The following is a 20,078-nucleotide window of genomic DNA, read 5'->3' on the forward strand; positions in this document are numbered from 1 at the left end:
TCAAGTCTCAATAAATTCAGAAAAATTGAATTATCCCATGTATTTTCTCAGACCACAATGGATTAAAACTGGAAATTAATAACAAATGAAACGCTGGAAACTATACAAACACATGGAAATTAAACAGCATTCTACTTAATGACATATGGGTCCAAGAAGAAATCAAGCAGGAAATCAAAAAGTTTATTGAAACTAATGAAAACAATGATACATCATACCAAAACCTGTGGGATACTGCAAAAGCAGTATTGAGGGGAAAATTTATTGCATTAAATGCTCACTTCAGAAGAATGGAAAGATGGTAAGTGAACAACCTAACACTTCACCTTAAAGAACTAGAAAAACAAGAACAATCCAATCCTAAAGTTAGCAGACGGAAAGAAATCATTAAGATCAGAGCAGAACTGAATGAAATTGAAAACCAAAAAACAATTCAAAAGATCAACGAATCAAAAAGTTGGTTTTTTGAAAAGATAAATAAAATTGACAAACCATTAGCATGGCTAACAAAAAAAAGAAGAGAGAAGACTCAAATAACAAAAATTAGAAATGAAAACGGCGATATTACAACTGATTCATCTGAAATACAAGGAATCATTCGAGACTACTATAAACAACTATACGCCAACAAATTTGAAAATCTGGAGGAAATGGATAAATTTCTGGAAACACACAAGCTCCCAAAACTGAACCGTGAAGACGTAGAAAATTTGAACAGACCAATAACAATAAAGGAGATTGAAGCTGTTATCAGAAGGCTCCCAACAAAGAAAAGCCCAGGACCAGATGGATTCACAGCAGAATTTTACCAAACATTCAAAGAGGAATTGACACCGATTCTTTACAAACTATTCCAAAAGATTGAAACGGACGCAAATCTCCCAAACTCATTCTATGAAGCAAACATCATCCTGATACCAAAACCAGGTAAATATATAACCAAAAAAGAAAACTACAGGCCGATATCCTTGATGAATATAGATGCAAAAATCCTCACTAAAATACTAGCAAACAGAATACAGCAACACATACGAAAAATTATTCATCACGATCAAGTGGGATTCATCCCAGGGATGCAAGGTTGGTTCCACATACGCAAATCAATAAATGTGATACACCATATTAATAAACTCAAACACAAGGACCATATGATCATCTCTATAGATGCTGAAAAAGCATTTGATAAAGTTCAGCACTCATTCATGACAAAGACCCTCTATAAGTTAGGTATAGAGGGAAAGTATCTCAACATAATTAAAGCCATATATGCCAAACCCACTGCCAATATCATCCTGAATGGGGAAAAGCTGAAAGCTTTTCCTTTAAGAACAGGCACTAGACAAGGATGCCCACTCTCACCACTCCTATTCAACATAGTGTTGGAAGTACTAGCCAGAGCAATCAGAGAAGAGAAGGAAATAAAGGGCATCCAGATTGGAAAAGATGAAGTCAAACTGTCCCTGTTTGCAGATGACATGATCCTATATATCGAACAGCCTAAAACCTCTACAAAAAAACTGTTGGAATTGATAAATGATTTCAGCACAGTAGCAGGATACAAAATCAACACACAAAAATCAGTAGCATTTCTTTTCTCCAATAGTGAACATGCAGAACGAGAAATCAAGAAAGCCTGCCCATTTACAATAGCCACCAAAAAAATAAAATACTTAGGAATAGAGTTAACCAAGGAGGTGAAAAATCTCTATAATGAGAACTACAAACCACTGCTGAGAGAAATTAGAGAGGATACAAGAAGATGGAAAGATATCCCATGCTCTTGGATTGGAAGAATCAACATAGTGAAAATGTCCATACTACCCAAAGTGATATACAAATTCAATGCAATCCCCATCAAAATTCCAAAGACATTTTTCTCAGAAATGGAAAAAACTATTCAGACATTTATATGGAACAATAAAAGACCACGAATAGCCAAAGCAATGCTCAGCAAAAAAAATAAAGCTGGAGGCATAACACTACCTGACTTTAAGCTATACTACAAAGCTATAATAACCAAAACAGTATGGTACTGGCATAAAAACAGACACACTGACCAATGGAATAGAATAGAGAATCCAGAAATCAACCCACACACTTACTGCCATCTGATCTTTGACAAAGGCACCAAGCCTATTCACTGGGGAAGGGACTGCCTCTTCAGCAAATGGTGCTGGGATAACTGGATATCGATATGCAGGAGAATGAAACTAGATCCATACCTCTCACCGTATACTAAAATCAACTCAAAATGGATTAAGGATTTAAATATACACCCTGAGACAATAAAACTTCTTAAAGAAAACATAGGAGAAAAACTTCAGGAAATAGGACTGGGCACAGACTTCATAAATACGACCCAAAAGCACGGGCAACCAAAGGAAAAATAAACAAATGGGATTATATCAAACTAAAAAGCTTCTTCACAGCAAAAGAAACAATTAAAAGAGTTAAAAGACAACCAACAGAGTGGGAGAAAATATTTGCAAAATATACATCTGACAAAGGATTAATATCCAGAATATATAAGGAACTCAAACAACTTTACAAGAAGAAAACAAGCAACCCAATTAAAAAATGGGCAAAAGAGCTAAGTAGGCATTTCTCTAAGGAAGATATACAAATGGCCAACAGACATATGAAAAAATGCTCAACATCACTCAGCATCCGGGAAATGCAAATCAAAACCACATTGAGATACCATCTAACCCCAGTTAGGATGGCTAAAATCCAAAAGACTATGAACGATAAATGCTGGCGAGGCTGCGGAGAAAAAGGAACTCTCATACATTGTTGGTGGGACTGCAAAATGGTGCAGCCTCTATGGAAAATGGTATGGAGGTTCCTTAAACAATTGCAAATAGATCTACCATACGACCCAGCTATCCCACTGTTGGGAATATACCCAGAGGAATGGAAATCATCAAGTCGAAGGTATACCTGTTCCCCAATGTTCATCGCAGCACTCTTTACAATAGCCAAGAGTTGGAACCAGCCCAAATGCCCATCATCAGATGAGTGGATACGGAAAATGTGGTACATCTACACAATGGAATACTACTCAGCTATAAAAACGAATGAAATACTGCCATTTGCAACAACATGGATGGACCTTGAGAGAATTATATTAAGTGAAACAAGTCAGGCACAGAAAGAGAAATACCACATGTTCTCACTTATTGGAGGGAGCTAAAAATTAATATATAAATTCACACACACACATACACACACACACACACAAACCGGGGGGGGGGTGGAAGAAGATATAACAACCACAATTATTTGAAGTTGATACAATAAGCAAACAGAAAGGACATTGTTGGGGGGGAGGGGGTGAGGGAGAAGGGAGGGAGGTTTTGGTGATGGGGAGCAATAATCAGCTACAATGTATATCGACATAATAAAATTAAAAAAAAAAAAAAAAAATTGGACCAGGCAACCCTTTTTTGAATAATACTTCAACAAAAAAACACAGGCAACAAAAGCAAAAACAGACAAATGGGATTACATCAAACTAAAGTGCTTCTGCACAGGAAAGGAAACAATCAACAGATTGAAAAGACAACCTTCAGAATGAACAAAGTATTTGCAAACTATGCATCTGACAAGGGGCTAATATCCAGAATATATAAGTAAGCCAAACAACTCAACAGGAAAAAAACCCCAAATGATCAGAATAGACATTTCTCAAAAGAAGACCTACCAATGGCCAACAAGTATATGAAAAATGCCCAACATCACTAATCATAAGGAAAATGCAAATCAAACCCATAATGACATATCACCTTAGTTAGACTGGCTATTACCAAAAAGACAAAAAATAAACAGTAAGGATACAAAGAAAGGGGAACACTCATACACTGCTGGTGGGAATGTAAATTAGTACAGCCACTATGGAAAACATTATGAAGGTTCCTCAAAAAACTAAAAATAGACCTACCTTATGATACAGCAATTCCACCACTGGAATATACCAAAAGGAAATAAAATCAGTATGTCGAAGAGACACACTCTTCACGTTCATCACAGCACTATTCACAATAACAAAGAGATGGAATCAACCTAAACGTCTATCAGCAGGTGATCAGGTAAAGCAAATGTGATATATAAACACAATGGAATACTATTCAGCTATAAAAAAAAGAAGGAAATCCTGTCATTTGCAGCAAGATGGATGAACTTGGAAGCTATTATGTTAAGTGAAGTAAACCAGGCCCAAAAAGACAAATATCACATGATCTAGTCCTATGTGGAATGCAAAAAGTTGTTATAGAAATAGAGAATAGAATAGTGGTTGCCAGAGGCTGGAGAAGGAGAGGGGGTAAAGGGATGGCGAGAGGCTGGTCAATGTGTACAAACTTGCAGTTAATAGGAAGAATAAGACCTGGTGTTCTAGGTGACTATGGCTAATAATGTTGTATCATATATCTCAAAATAGCTAGAAAAGAGGATCTTGAAGGTTATCACCACAAAGAAATGATAAATGCTTAGGTGATGGATAAGCTAACTACCTTGATGGGTCATTATACAATGCATACATGTATTGAAACAACACACATGTACAATAAAAAATAAATAAATGAATAAAAACTAAAAAACAAAAAGAAAATACAAGGGTACTTCAAAAAGTTTGTGAAAAAATTAGAATTCAAAGATAACACAATTCTTTCCACAAACTTTTTTGTAGTACTCTCATAACATCATAGTGCTACTATGAAAATCAGTTTAAACCTTGTAGATCCCTTGAAAGAATCTCAGAAAATCCTGGGAGTCCCCAGACCACATTTTGAGAGCTGCTCTATAGCAATAGCAGTGACCAAATTTGCGAGCATAAAAGGGAAATAGACCATCTTAAGCATTTCTTCAATGGGTATGATCAAGGATATGATCCAATACCCACAACTATGGCTGTAAAAATCGGGGTGGGAAAAACCATAGCCCCCTTGGTGAAAGGTGCCAGAAATCAGTTTAGAGCTGGAATTCACAGCTGGGGGAAAAAAAAGCTTAAAATTAAAAGTGAAAAGCAACATGAGAACTTCCCAAATGCCAGACTGGGAAAGAACCCAGGGGTACCAAATGAAAAAACAGACAGAGACCAGAACAATATCGCCTCTGAAAAGATACACAGCTACACAAAACCAAATCTAGGAGTTTGATGCTTTTCATGAATGGATTTCCCAACCATGCACAGCTCTAGTGGCTGAAAGCAGTAAGTAGAGAGATGCTTGAAGTATCAAAGTACAGATTCCAAAGTCAGCAGAGCAGTAGGAAATTAGAGTATAATCCCTAAAGAAGGTGAGCCCAATAGCTGTCCAAATCCTTGATGAGACACCAAATTACAAATTACACAGGTAAGAGAAATGGGGCCTGTCTAAAAAGGCAGCATCGGGAAGCAGTAAGAAAAGGCATCAGTAACTGCATACCACAGGGGAGACAAAGTTTGAAATTTGAAATCAAGCAACTTAAGCTCCTGTTAAAACAAAAAACAAATAATCCTCAGAAGAATAAAATGGGATCCAGAGTTGTTAAAACATTATTTTCAGCCAAAAATTGCTAGATATACAATAGTTGTGTATCTAGATGAGTTGTATATCTAGTAGAGTTGTATCCATTTGCAGGAAAGAAGGCAGTCAATAATACCTGATGGAGTAGGCCAGATTTGGATTTAGCAATCTTAGTATAACAAAGTTAAGCAAAATGGAAAAATAGAAAGAATTTAACTGATCTTCCCAAATCCCAAGTTTGGGAAATATTTCACCATCATTTCTTCAAATATTTTTTCTCCCCCTTTTTCTCTCTTTCCCTTCTGTGAATCTAATTACATATATGGTAGATTGGTTCGTATTATCCCATAGGTCTAAGTTCTGTTTATTGTTCTTCAGTCATTTTCCTTCTGTTGTTAAGACTTACTATCTTCATATTCTTCATATAGATTCTGTCTTACTATCTTCAAATAGATTCTTTGCCATATTCAATCTGCTTTTGTGCCTCATTCAGGAATTTTAAAAATTTCGTTATTTTATTTTTAGGTCTAGAATTTGTTTTTTATAATGGATATTCCCTATCCATTCATTAGTGACATTTTTTCTTTGATTCTTAAAATAATTCTTTTACCATATTTATCACAGCTACTTTATTCTTATTTATTTTTTGGCAGCTGGCCAGTATGGGGATTCCCAACTCTTGACCCTGATATTATAACACCATGCTCTAACCAACTGAGCTAACCAGCCAGCCCTATCATGCTATTTTAAAGTCATCATTCTTTGAACAAAAGAAGCCAAACATAAAGGAATGCATACTATATGATGCCATTTATTTGAAGTTTTAGAACCCACACAAATAAGGTATGGTCATAGAAATCATAATAATTCTTGCCTCTGGAGTGGCAAAAGAATGAAGAATGACAGAAAAAGACAAGAGGGAATGTTTGCAGGCAACAGAAATAGTTTATGTCTTGATTATGGGGATTACATGGACATGTAGTTGATCCTTCAACAACACAGGTCAAAAATACAGTATGCACAGGATGTGGAACAGGCATATATGGATGGCCAGCTTTTCATATATGGAGATTCTGCAGGCTGACTGTGGGACTTGAAAATCCCCAGAGTTTGGTATAGGCTGTGGGGAAAGGGGGATGGTCCTGGAACCAATCTCCACAGATACTGTACATGCATTTGTCAATGCTTATCTAACTGCATACTTAAAAATCTGTGTAATTATTGAATATAACTTATACCTCAATTAATAAATTCTCTAGAATTAAAAAAGTCATTATTGTAAAAAGAAGAAACTGCCATTATGACAAAAAAGTAAAAAATTAAGAAGAAGAGGCTAGGTGTGATAACTTTTTATACTACTAAAAATACTAATAACTTTATAATTTCAAAGTTAGTAGATAAGCACAATTGCTACTAGTGACATGAATAAATCACTTCGTGCCTTTTCAAACATTTCTCTTCAAGCAAAATCCAGGGGAAAAGAGTATAACAGTGGATCAAAATGTCTAAAAGGAGAGGCTTAGAGATGGTCATTTCCTTTAAGGAGGTATTGCTTGAAGCTGCATTTGTATCATACTTCATAAAAGTCTGAGAAAACATCAATCCCATACTAGGAAGAAAGGAAGGAAGAAGAGGATATAAAGTTCTCCTCAAGTCACCCTCTAATAAGCTTCTATATTTCAAAATCTACTGATGTATTTAGGACACTATTTAGCACCTCCATCTAGCAATGATTCCTAAATGGGAGTATGGAATAGACATAGTGGAATTACCTATGTTTTTTTTTTTTTTTTCCAAACCAAAAAATACCTTATCCCATTTCCTCTCCTAAGCCACCCCAAGAATCTGACAAGCCCCTTGGTCAAGAATCACCACATATCATAAAGAAAAAAAAAAAATACTAACATTAATAAGAGTGAGTCTCATCCCTCCAGGGTAATGAAGTAAAATATGAATTGAAAATTACCATATTAACTTTAGCAAAGTTATTAATGAAGACCCTACATTCTAGTGCAGTCTTTAAAATTTAACCATATATAACAGTTATGCTATAAAAGTTAAAAACATAAGATGATGAAATTTCAAAAACAATATTAACTTGTTTTACTACTCTGCTATTATCACTGATAAAATTATTTTACTATAGAAAAATTATTTTTATAGTAAACAAAACACATCAAAAGTCCATATTAATAATATCTCAGAATTAGGATCTGGCAATTAGAAGACCTAAATTAACAGTAATGGGACTACATTATACATTTTAAGATTAATTTTAAAACCAAAAAATTTGGAGAAAAAAGTTCAAAATCCTAAAATTCTATTACCTGAATTTATAATTTGTAATAAAATTCAAATCATTGTTGGTTGATCATTTTCAGCAGTTAAAAATCTATTTTATGCTAACAAAATTAGTCTCAGATTTTGGTATAATGCAAATGGGAGAATAAAAGGAACTACATAATCTTAAAAAGAAAAGCTGTTTTGTAGAGCCATTGAAATTTTTCTTCTGCAACTTCTTTGCCATTTGTCAATGACAGATATTTTTAAAACTGCTCGACAGTGTCAGCCTCTAAACATGAATATGCTCCACTTCACTATTTCATAAAATAAAATGAATATTAATAACCAAAACCACATGACTAACCCTTGCTTTTATCTTATCTTTATTGGATAGGTATCTGATCTTCGCTAATAAATCTTTAAACTCTAGTAGTATTAATTACATTTCAGGGATAATATTTAAAATATTTAACAACCAGGACAGGCAACTCCCCACCAGAAAAGTGGTCAATTAAGCTGATAAGCCAAAGTATTCCCTCATTCTCACCCTAGACCACCCTTGAGGCTGGTTAGGGGGAATGAGGAAGTCAACAGTGGTACAGAAAAGGAGAACAGTTGGGTAGGTGGTAAGGGAACAAAGCAATAAGTACAGATGCCTTAGTCCTAGAAGAAGGTTTTAGAGGTACACTGCTGTGCCAGGCACTAACCCTTTAATTGCTGGATTATGAGTAGGTAAGAGCTGCACTTGGAGGGCTCTTGGCTGTATCTACCAACCAGTTCAAAAGTATTTCAATATTTTAATAACTAGTATTGTCATATATCTAATACCAATAGACTATCAGGCCTTCATAAACTAAAAGTAAAGAATAATAACAAATACAATTTGGAGACGAGCTAAAAAGATTTTAATTTTGTCATTCTGAAAAGAAAAGCTATTAACAATACAAAAACAAATACTTTATTGAACTAAAGCCTTCACTATCTCTTCATCTTAGGAAACTTCTGAAATATCTAAATGTATTCTTAACTGAAAAAAAGGTGAGAGCCCAAAACAACCCCTCATTATTAATCACTACATACTAAAATGATATCAATTTTGGAATTTCTTTATAAAATCAAGTTCATCTATCCCATCTTTTGATCTCTTTAAGTAAGGTAATTTTGTTATTTTCAGTAATTTAAAAAATGGATTATCCCGCAACCAAAGGAAAAATAAACAAATGGGATTATATCAAACTAAAAAGCTTCTGCACAGCAAAAGAAACAATTAAAAGAGTTAAAAGACAACCAACAGAGTGGGAGAAAATATTTGCAAAATATACATCTGACAAAGGATTAATATCCAGAATATATAAGGAACTCAAACAACTTTACAAGAAGAAAACAAGCAACCCAATTAAAAAATGGGCAAAAGAGCTAAATAGGCATTTCTCTAAGGAAGATATCCAAATGGCCAACAGACATATGAAAAAATGCTCAACATCACTCAGCATCTGGGAAATGCAAATCAAAACCACATTGAGATACCATCTAACCACAGTTAGGATGGCTAAAATCCAAAAGACTATGAACGATAAATGCTGGCGAGGCTGCCGAGAAAAAGGAACTCTCATACATTGTTGGTGGGACTGCAATGGTGCAGCCTCTATGGAAAATGGTATGGAGGTTCCTCAAACAATTGCAGATAGAGCTACCATATGACCCAGCTATCCCACTGTTGGGAATATACCCAGAGGAATGGAAATCATCAAGTCGAAGGTATACCTGTTCCCCAATGTTTATCGCAGCACTCTTTACAATAGCCAAGAGTTGGAACCAGCCCAAATGCCCATCATCAGATGAGTGGATACGGAAAATATGGTACATCTACACAATGGAATACTACTCAGCTATAAAAACGAATGAAATACTGCCATTTGCAACAACATGGATGGACCTTGAGAGAATTATATTAAGTGAAACAAGTCAGGCACAGAAAGAGAAATACCACATGTTCTCACTTATTGGTGGGAGCTAAAAATTAATATATAAATTCACACACACACACACACACACACACACACACACACACACACACACCAAAAAAAAAACCTGGGGGGGGGGAGAAGATATAACAACCACAATTATTTGAAGTTGATACGACAAGCAAACAGAAAGGACATTGTTGGGGGGGAGGGGGGAGGGAGAAGGGAGGGAGGTTTTGGTGATGGGGAGCAATAATCAGCCACAATGTATATCGACAAAATAAAATTAAAAAAAAAAAATGGATTATCCCATATATTTGCTATGTATATTATAATGAACTGAATTGAAAACTTAACATCTACAGATATTTTTTTTCTTACACCTACGAATATTCATTTTACCTATTTTCTTCCAAATAATACCAAGCTCCTTCAATATATTGGTTAAAAAAAAACTGAATAGAAAAGATAGGCAGAAGTGAAATATTGTAATGGTAGCTTATGAAATTATGAAAACTGGAATCTAATCCTCTCTCGAAGATTTACTGAAAACAGGGCATCAAACAAGTACTGTTACCTCAATATGCCTCAGTTTCCTCAACTATTCCTCAACAGAATACAGTATTTCTGTAAAGCAACTAGCATAATGACTGGAGCATAACAATAGCAGCTGTCCTATAATTTTTTTTTCTTTTCCCCTGTTTCTACCAAAAAAATTAGGTAATTGAGTGATAAGTTGTGAAACAACAATATTGCAGAAAAATAACTATGCTGAGTAAAAAACTGACACCAAAACTAATGTAAAAGAAAAATTATGCTTATTTTTAAATTATAACATTAACACATTATTGTGGCAGAAAAAGCGAAAAAAAAAAAATAAGAGGAAGTATGAATAATAAAATAAAAATCCCATAATCCTACAACCAGATATAACCACTATAAATATTTTTTCCTTATTTGGCTATTGTATGTAATACATAATTGAATTAAACATAGAGTCGTTCCCTATATTTTTTCCCTCGAATTTACACTTCAAAGGTCATTAAAAATCCCAGCACACATCATTTTTAAATAATAAATATTTTATCAAGTGGAATACCATATTGTTTAATTAGTCTTCTATTCATGGAAATTTAATTTCTTTCTAATCTTTCTTTTCTACTAAAAATATTGCTACAATAAACATGCCTGCATATACATCATAAGATCTGATTTTTTTAAAAAGTGTCTGTGAAAGGCAAACTTAAGAACTGGTAAAATTGATATAAATGTGGATTATAATGTACTCTATCCTGATCAACCCCAAAATACACTGAAGTGAAACCTGATTTTCATCTTTGTTATGTGGTTTGGTGAGCGCAGCATACCCACTGTGGTGGGTTAAAAAGATATGTCCACTTAGAAATTGTGAATGTGACTGTCTTAGCACAGGCTGCTATAACAAAATACCAAAGACTGAGTGGCTTAAACAATAGATGTTTATTTCTCAGAGTTCTGGAAGCTGGAAATGTTAAGATCAAGGGGCCAGAAGATTTTATATCTTCTGATGCTGGCTTCTTGGCTTGTAGGCAGACACCTTCTCACCATGTGCTCACAGAGCCTTTCCTTGATGGGTGCTCATGGAGAGGAAAGAAAGAGGAAGAGAAATAGAGATAGGGATAGGGAGACAGACAGAGATAGAGGGAGGGAAAGATAAATGTAGAATGAGAGAGAGAGAGAGAAAAGGAGGGAGAGAGAGAATCTCTTCTTATAATGGCACTAATCCCATCATAAGTCTCAACGTCATTACTTTCCAAATGTCCTCTCTTTCCCCCAAATACCACTACACCGGGTGCTAGGGCTTCAACATATGAATTTGGGAGGAGGGAAGACAGAAATATTCAGCCCATAAGTGTGACCTTATTTGGAAAAAGGGTCTTTGCAGATGTAATTAAGGTAAGGTTCTTGAGATGAGATCATCCCAATTAGGGTGGGTCCTAAATCCAACAACTCATGTTCTTAGAAGAGAAGACTAGGGAAAAGGATATGCAGGGGGAAAGACCCTGTAAAGACGGAAGCAGAGAATGAAGTGATGTGTCCACAAGCCAAGAAATGCCAAGGATTGCCAGCAGCTGCTAGAAAGTAGGAGACATGGAACAAATACTCTCTCAGAACCTCTACAAGGAACCAACTTTGCTGACACCTTGATTTTAGACTTCTGAACTCCTGAACTGTGAGAGAATTAATATTCCATTGTTTTAAGCCACCAAGCCTGCAGTGTTCTGCTATGGCAGCCCTAGGAAACTAATATACCCTCCAATCACATTTTAAATCAATGTCCATCCTTGTTCCAAAAGTTATATCATCCATTTTCCACCAAACTTCTCTGAATTGCCCCATTAATATTTGGTCATCTATTATTTTATTTTTTTCAAAGCACTATGAACATCACCTTACTTAAATGTTGCTTCCATTAATAATAAACTAGTAGCACTAATACATTTTTTCCTACTTAGTTATAAGATCCTACTTATATAAGAAGGCAGGAGCTGTATCTTAAATGTCTTTGTTGCCATTCATTCATTTCCCCTAATACGAGGGTATTTCAAAAAGGGTGTGGAAAAATAGAATTAAATATTAATACAAATCTTTCCATGAACTGTTTGAAGTACCCTTACATAGGGCTATATACAGTGCATGACTTAATAATTTCCCACTTAATTAAAGGAAGAATAACTAAAAACTTTTATTACATGTTAAGTCACCCTTATGGAATGGTTTAGAATACTAGTGGGATCATTTTAAGATCTACATATCTCCCTCCTCTTAAAAGTTAACTCTGGTCTTCTTCATATCTTCATTCCTTACTATTTTAAAAGAACAACACTTACTGTCAATAAACTTAAAATCTACACTTGGAACCTAACAATATTCAAGATAAAGTAAGAATCACATAAGTTAGAAGGGATACCACAGGACAAGGCACTAGCAAAACCTCTTCTGTAGTGCTGAAGTAGGTTGTGGTTACAAATAAAAGCAGTTCATTACATCATGTTTGCATTATGTATTATAGTTACTTAAGATATAGTCATTTAATAATTTTCACAATTGCCTGAAAAAGAAATGATATTAAATGAAAACTCTAGGTAAACAACATACCTGAGTTCGTAAAATTTCACTTTTTGACAACTGCATATCACCAGTCAATTCTTTTACAATGATGCCCAGTGGCTCTAGACGTTTGCTGAAGTAATTCGTCATTTCAGCTGCCAAGGCTTTCATTGGAGCAACATACACAATCTGCACCAAAGAAACACTAGCTTGATGAATGAGCAAAAACTACAATGTCATTTGTTTAACAGTGGCCAATACAAGCCTCAATTTATTGTGAAATATGACTCTAGCTACTTCCAATGAAAAATCTTAATAGTGATATATGAAAAGTACTTATCTTTGTTGGATAAGTGTGTAGCTGTTTAAAGGACAATGCAATTTGTTTACACAGCCTCACGACTTTGAAAATTGGTTCTGCTTCAAAGCTAAATGAATTTTCATAGCTTTTCACAAGCATAATAGGATTTTCATAATACACATAGCAGCCACCTTAATAGTAATGAAATAAATCAAACATCATTCTTTCCATAACTTCAAGTACAATATTCTTAAGAACTTCCAGATTTCAAATAACAAATACAACTGCAAACTTATTTTGATTTTCACAATTTAAAAAGCTGCTGTCTGGTTTGTTATTTTCGTACCTTAAATTCATTCTTTTTGATAACACCTTGTTGAAAATGTTGGCGAATTTCATGCAAGACTGTAAGCATCGCAATGTTGGTCTTTCCAGCTCCAGTAGGGGCACAAATCAGCATGTTCTCATTGGTGTTGTAGGCAGTTTCAAACACTATTGACTGGATTCTATTGAGTCTCCTCATTCCTTTAAAAGCCAGCTGGCCGATCTATAACAAAGCATGACCCATTATTGATAATAATATGAAGAAACCATACAAAACTTTAAATGCAAACATTTACTTCCTTCTGTTAAAAGAAAAAGACTCTCAATATGTCCTACATTTAAACTATAATATATGCAGTTGAGAACTCACAACTATTGTAAAATTCTAATGCATTTGGGAATTGCAACTCACTAAAATAAAAAAATATGATAAGGAGAATATACCTGCATCTTTGTACAAAATCACTGAGTACAAAACAATGATAAATAATGTAAGGAAACAAAATTAAACACAGGTATTTTTTAGTTCATATTCAGTTATAAATTTCATGATAATGTTCTAGTTTATTAAGATTAAAGATAACTAATGAAAGAGCAAACAAGAAACTCCCTAGAGATATAAATCAATAGGAAATTCTATTTCAAAATTCTGTAAAAAAAAAAAAACACAAAAAACACAAAAAACCCCAGCAGTAATAGCACAAACAACAGCCACAGACTACGTTTATACAGAGTTTACAACACAACGCGCACAGCTGTAGAAACTTTATTATTTCTTCATTTAATGCTCAAAACTATTCTATGTTGTAGGTACTATTATTACGTTTCTTTAATAGAAAAGAAAACTAAGACAAACAGTAGTAGCTAAGTAATTTTTCCTAAAGGCATCCTCCATCCTCCATGATAAGTCCTAAGAGATGAGGACTAAAATGTCTGGGAGTAAACAAAACACTGATTGGGATTAATGACAGAAAATTGAAATGGCTATACCAATGTCAGAAAAAATAAATTTCAAAGCCATGAATATTACCAGCAATAAAGAATGTCAGGGCTGGCTGGTTAGCTCACTTGGTTAGAAAGTGGTGCTGATAAGACCAAAGTCAAAGGTTTGGATTCCTGTACCGTCCAGCCACCAAAAAACAAACAAACAAACAAACAAAAAAAACCCACAAAGTCATTTCATTATGACAAAGAGGTGAATTAATCAATAGGATATAACAGTCCTAAACATTTATACACCTAAGCAGAACTTCAAAATACATAAGGCAAAAACTATGGACATACAAAAGAAAATAGATGAATCCACCATTTAATCAGAGATTCCAATACCCCTCTCCAAAAGTGGTAGAACAAATGGCAATGAAAATCAACAAGGCTACAGTAGACTTGAACAGCACTGTCAACCAACTTGAGCTGATTGACATTTATTCATCTAACACTAGAAAACACATTCTCCTCTAATGCTCTTAAAACATTTATTAAGATATACCATATTATGGCCCATAAAACAAGCCTCAATAAATTGAAAAGGAAGCAAATCAAAGAAAATATGTCCTTTGACCACAATAAAGTTAAATTTGGCATCCTTAGTAGAAAGATTCTTAGAAAATACCTAAATATTTGAAACTAAATAATACACTTCCCAAATAACCCAATGATGAAAAAAAATAAATCAAAAAGGAAATTAATAAGTATTCTTAACTCAAGGGAAATGAAAATTCAATATATCAGAATTTATAGCTGCCACAAAAGTAATACTTAGGGGAAAATGTGTGTTTAATATACCTATGTATATTAAAAAAAAATAAATGTTTCAAATAAATGACTTCATCATCCAGAATAAAAAATTTTAAAAAGAGAAAATCAAAGCCAAAGAAAGTAGAATAAAATAAATAATAAAAATCAATTAAACAAAAAACATTAAAAATTGATTCTTTGAAATTGATAAAATTGACTAATCTCTAGCTAGACTGATCAGGAAAAAAAAGAGAAAAGACACAAACTACCAATGTCAAAGAATGAGAAAGTGGCATCACTACAGATGCTACAGATATCAAAAGCACAGTAAGGAAATATTATGAGCAATTTTACAACAATAATTTTGATCACTTAGATGAAATGGACAACTTTCTTAAATGATGCAAATTACCAAAGTCTACTCAAGAAGAAATACACAATTTAACCCTGCATCTATTAAAGAAGTTAAGTGTGGGGTTAAAATTCTTTCCAGAAAGAAAACTCCAGGCCCAGATAGCATCATTGGTGAATTCAAACTAACATTTATGGAGGAAATAATACCAATTCTACATGGTGTTTTAAACTATCTGAAAAAACGCAGAGGACAGAATATTTCCCAACTCATTCTATGAGGCCAGCATTTCTCTGATACTAAAACAAGACAAAATAAAATTCCAGACCAATATCTGTTATGAACACAGATATACAAAATATTACCATATCAAATCCTACAACACAATAATAGATTACTACCAGGTGGGGATTATCACACGCATGCAAGGTTGGTTTAGCATTCAAAAAACATTCATAGTAATTCACAATAATAATAAATTAAAATAGGAAAACCATATATGGTCACCTCAATAAATGCAAAGAAAGCATTTGACGAAACCACACATCCATCTGATTAAGAAACTAAAACAAAACTCCTAGCAAACTAGAAGTAGAAGAGAAGTCCTCAACATAATTTTAAAAAAAAAACACTGCAGCTCCCGTCATACTTAACAGTGAAAGACTGAATGCTTTCCTCTAAAATCAGGAGTAAGATAGAGATTTTATACCCACCACTTAAGATTGTATTGGAGGCTCTGGTCAGTGCAATCAGGAGGAAAAGAGAAAAGAATAATAAAACAGGCGGGGGGAGGGGACCATATTGGAAAGAAAGAAGAAAAACTGTCTTTATTTAGAGATAACATAACTGTCTATGTAATCTACAGAAAAGCTCCTAAAATGAATGAGTGAATTTAGGAAGGTTGGAGGATACAAGATCAACATTTTAAATACTACATTTCTAAATACTAGCAATGAAGTATTTGAAAGTAAAAAAATTTGTAAAAATCAATTATAATAGCATCACTTCATGAACTATTAAGGGATAAATCTGAAAACATATGAGAAAGCCCATTCATACTGAAAACTATACAATTTTGCTAAGAGAAATGAAAGAAAACTCAATATTCTTAAGATGTCAATTTTTTCCAAACTGGTCTAAAGATCTGCCGGCTGGTTAGTTCATTTCATTAGAGTATGGTTCTGATAACACCAAGATCCAAGCCAGCACCAAAAAAAACCCAGAACCAAACAAACAAAAACACCAAAGTGATCTATAGATTCAACGCAATTCCAATCCAAATCCCAGTAGGCTTTTGTATGGAAATTGATAAGCTGATTCTAAGAAACACATAGGACCTATAAGAAACAAAATAAGTATGGAAAAGAAGAACAATGTTAGAGAGGTAAAACTACCTAATTTCAAGAAATATAAAAAACTAGAGGGGATCCAATCAAGATGGCAGAATAGACGGTCACCAGTGACACTCTCTCCCACAAATCAACCAAATTTACAACTATAAAAATGTAAGATCAGCCAAGCTGGGGCCGCTGGAGCTCAGAGGAAGAGGAGGACAGACCTACCGAGTTCATGACGGTGGGAGAAACCACGATGAGAGAAAGAAAAAGCTCCTCTGAGCATTTTGGGCCACGGCTGCTTTAAGGCTCGAGCTGATGAGCGCACAGAGCAGGAGCCGGCAGAAGCCTTAGCTGTGCCCTTCAGATGGAGTTATTTGGAGGCAGCAGGAGAGAAGAGGGCCTTGGCAGCCCCCAGGACAGCAAAACCACTAATAGATGGACCCACGCAGGAGCGAGGAGCCAGAACAACTGAAAAAAGGGAGCCACTCAGAGGCCGGTGAGTCACTGTAAAGGACCTGGGCAGGGACCGGCGCAGGGACTGGAGCAGGGACCTTCCCATGGGGAGTGTTTGCAGCATGGGCGGTGGGGGAGACGGGCCCACCAGGGGAACACTGGACACAGCAAGAACAGCTGATTTGCCCCCCAGTCAGCACAGGTCCACTCAAAGGAGACTGGTTAGGAATGCAGAATTGCATGGGGTGCAGTTTGATGAAAAGACTCAGGCCCAGATCAGAGTTTCTACAGAACACAGATCCACCTGGTCTCTGGAGAGCTGGAAGTACCTATAAGGTCAACTATTAAACCCTGAGTTGCACAAAGTCTTCCCTAGGAAAACAGCAGCAAAGCAGCAATTTATCTCAACTACACAGTTCAAGTACTGGTTACCACAGGAAGTTCCCCTGTTTAAGAAGTAAGCAAAGGACAAAAAATTAGTTCCGGCCCAGGCACACCACCGCACCTTGGGGCCTGCCTGGGAACTGGAGGTTTCGATTAGGGGACCAGACCCCACTCCCATCACCAGTGCCTCGGGGCCAGCCTGGGGACCTGAAGCATGGAGAAGGGGACTGGACCCTCCTCCCACAACCAGGCTCACCACGCCAGCAACTTGGGGCCTGCCTCAGGGACCCGAGGCAAGAAGAAGGGGAACGGACATCTCCCCACAACCAGGCACACTGAGCCAGCACTTCAGGGCCCGCCCAGGGAACCAGGTTATGGAGAAGGGGGCCAGACCTCTCTCCCACAACCAGGCACACAGAGCCAGTGCCTTGCGGCCCACCCAGGGACGTGGGATATGGAGTCGGGGACTGGACCTCTCTCCCACAACCAGACACAACATGCCAGCAACTCGGATCCCACCCAGGGACCCAGGGCAAGGAGAAGGGGAATGGTCCTCTCTCCCACTACCAGGCACACTGAGCCAGCACTTCAGGGTCCACCCGGGGACCTGAGGCATGGATACAGGGACTGGACCTCTCTCCCACAACCAGGCACACCATGCCAGCACCTCGGTGCCCACCCAGGGACCTGGGGCATGGAGAGGGGGACTGGACCTGTCTCCCACAACCAGACACACCAAGCTAGCACCTCGGGCCTGCCCACAGTCCCAGAGCATGGAGAAGGGGACCGTACCACCATCCCACGACCAGGCACACCATGCCAGCACCTCAGAGCCCACCCAGAGACCCAGGGCATGGAGAAGGGGACTGGACCTGTCTCCCACAACCAGGCTCACCAAGCCATTGCTTCAGGGCCTGCCCACGATCTGGGGGCATGGAGAAGGGGACTGGACCTCTGTCCTACAACCAGGGACACCAAGCCAGCGCCTTTGGTCCCACCCAGTGACCTGAGGCATGGAGCCAGGAACCAGACCCTCCTCCCACAACAAAGCACACCACGCCAGTACCTCGGGGCCCACCAAGGGACCTGAGGCAAGGAGAAGGGGACCAGACCTCCCTCCCACAACCAGACACAACATACTAGCACCTCAGTGCCCACCCGGGGATCCAGGGCATGGAGAAGGGGACCAGACCTCCCTCCCACAACCAGGCACACCATGCCAGTACCCTGGGGCCCACCCAGGGACCCGAAGCAAGGAGAAGGGGACCGGACCTCTTTCCCACAACCTGGGACACTGTGCCAGCACCTGGGGGCCTGCTCGGCCCAGAGGCATGCAGAAGGGGACTGGACCTCCCTCCCACAACCAGGCACAACATGCCAGCACCTCGGTGCCCACCCAGGGACCTGGGGCATGGAGAAGGGGACTGGACCTGTCTCCCACAACCAGACACACCAAGCCAGCACCTCGGGCCTGCCCACAGTCCCAGAGCAAGGAGAAGGGGATCGTACCACCATCCCACGACCAGGCACACCATGCCAGCCCCTCAGAGCCCACCCAGAGACCCAGGGCATGCAGAAGGGGACTGGACCCTTCTCACACAACCAGGCACACTGCGCCAGTACCTTGGGGCCCGCCCAGGGACCTGGAGAAGGGGACTGGACCCCTCTCCCACAACCAGGCACATGGCCCCAGCGCCTTGGGGCCTGCCCAGGGACCACAGGCATAGAGAAGGGGACCAAACACACCCCACAAGCAGGCATATCGCCAGTGCCAAGGAGCATCCAAAAACAGCACCTCCATGTGGGTGGCCCACCACAGCCACCGCAATAACCATGGCAGCTGCAAAAGTGGCTAGATACCACAGCCACCACGCATATGGTCTGCCAACAATTGGAGTGCATTCACACAAGAAGAGTCACCAGCAGAGACAAAGAAAAAAAGGGGATATCTCTTTCCACAAAATCCATTTTAGAGTGACAGAAGAAGCATCTGCTCTATGATAATATTGGGGGACCTGATCACATCCCTCAGAGTTGGACAGATCATCTAGGCAACAAGTTAACAGAGTAACCATTATTCTTCCAGAAGGAGAGAAGAAATCTACGGCAATTAGAGGGGGGAGGGGGAGGTAATGGGGGAAAGGGAGAGGTTGGACAAGGGGCACACAGAATAATTATGATTTGTAACAATATATATGCTAGCAATATTGATTTCATCAACATATCTCAATGTCCAAACCCAAAAATATGTACAACCGATTTTGATTCAATAAATAAAATAAATTTAAAAAATAAATAAATAAAAATAAAAAACTAGAGAAATCAAAATGGCATGATATTGGCATAAAA

The 20,078-nt window shown here is 37.5% G+C and overlaps 1 protein-coding gene across 4 annotated transcripts in view; it reads right to left on the reverse strand.

Annotated features, from left to right (window-relative positions):
- The window catches only part of ASCC3 (activating signal cointegrator 1 complex subunit 3), a 393,541-nt gene that overhangs the window by 274,194 nt on the left and 99,269 nt on the right, over positions 1-20,078 (reverse strand). For all 4 annotated transcript variants that reach the window (XM_063096828.1, XM_063096829.1, XM_063096826.1 and 1 more), the window contains 2 exons: positions 13,489-13,689; positions 12,890-13,030 (listed from right to left, as the gene is read on the reverse strand). In XM_063096828.1, the coding sequence (XP_062952898.1) occupies positions 12,890-13,030; positions 13,489-13,689 (342 nt within the window). The remainder of the gene's footprint in view (positions 1-12,889; positions 13,031-13,488; positions 13,690-20,078) is intronic.

Source organism: Cynocephalus volans, chromosome 5 (assembly GCF_027409185.1).
Source record: "Cynocephalus volans isolate mCynVol1 chromosome 5, mCynVol1.pri, whole genome shotgun sequence".
Lineage (NCBI taxonomy): Eukaryota > Metazoa > Chordata > Mammalia > Dermoptera > Cynocephalidae > Cynocephalus > Cynocephalus volans.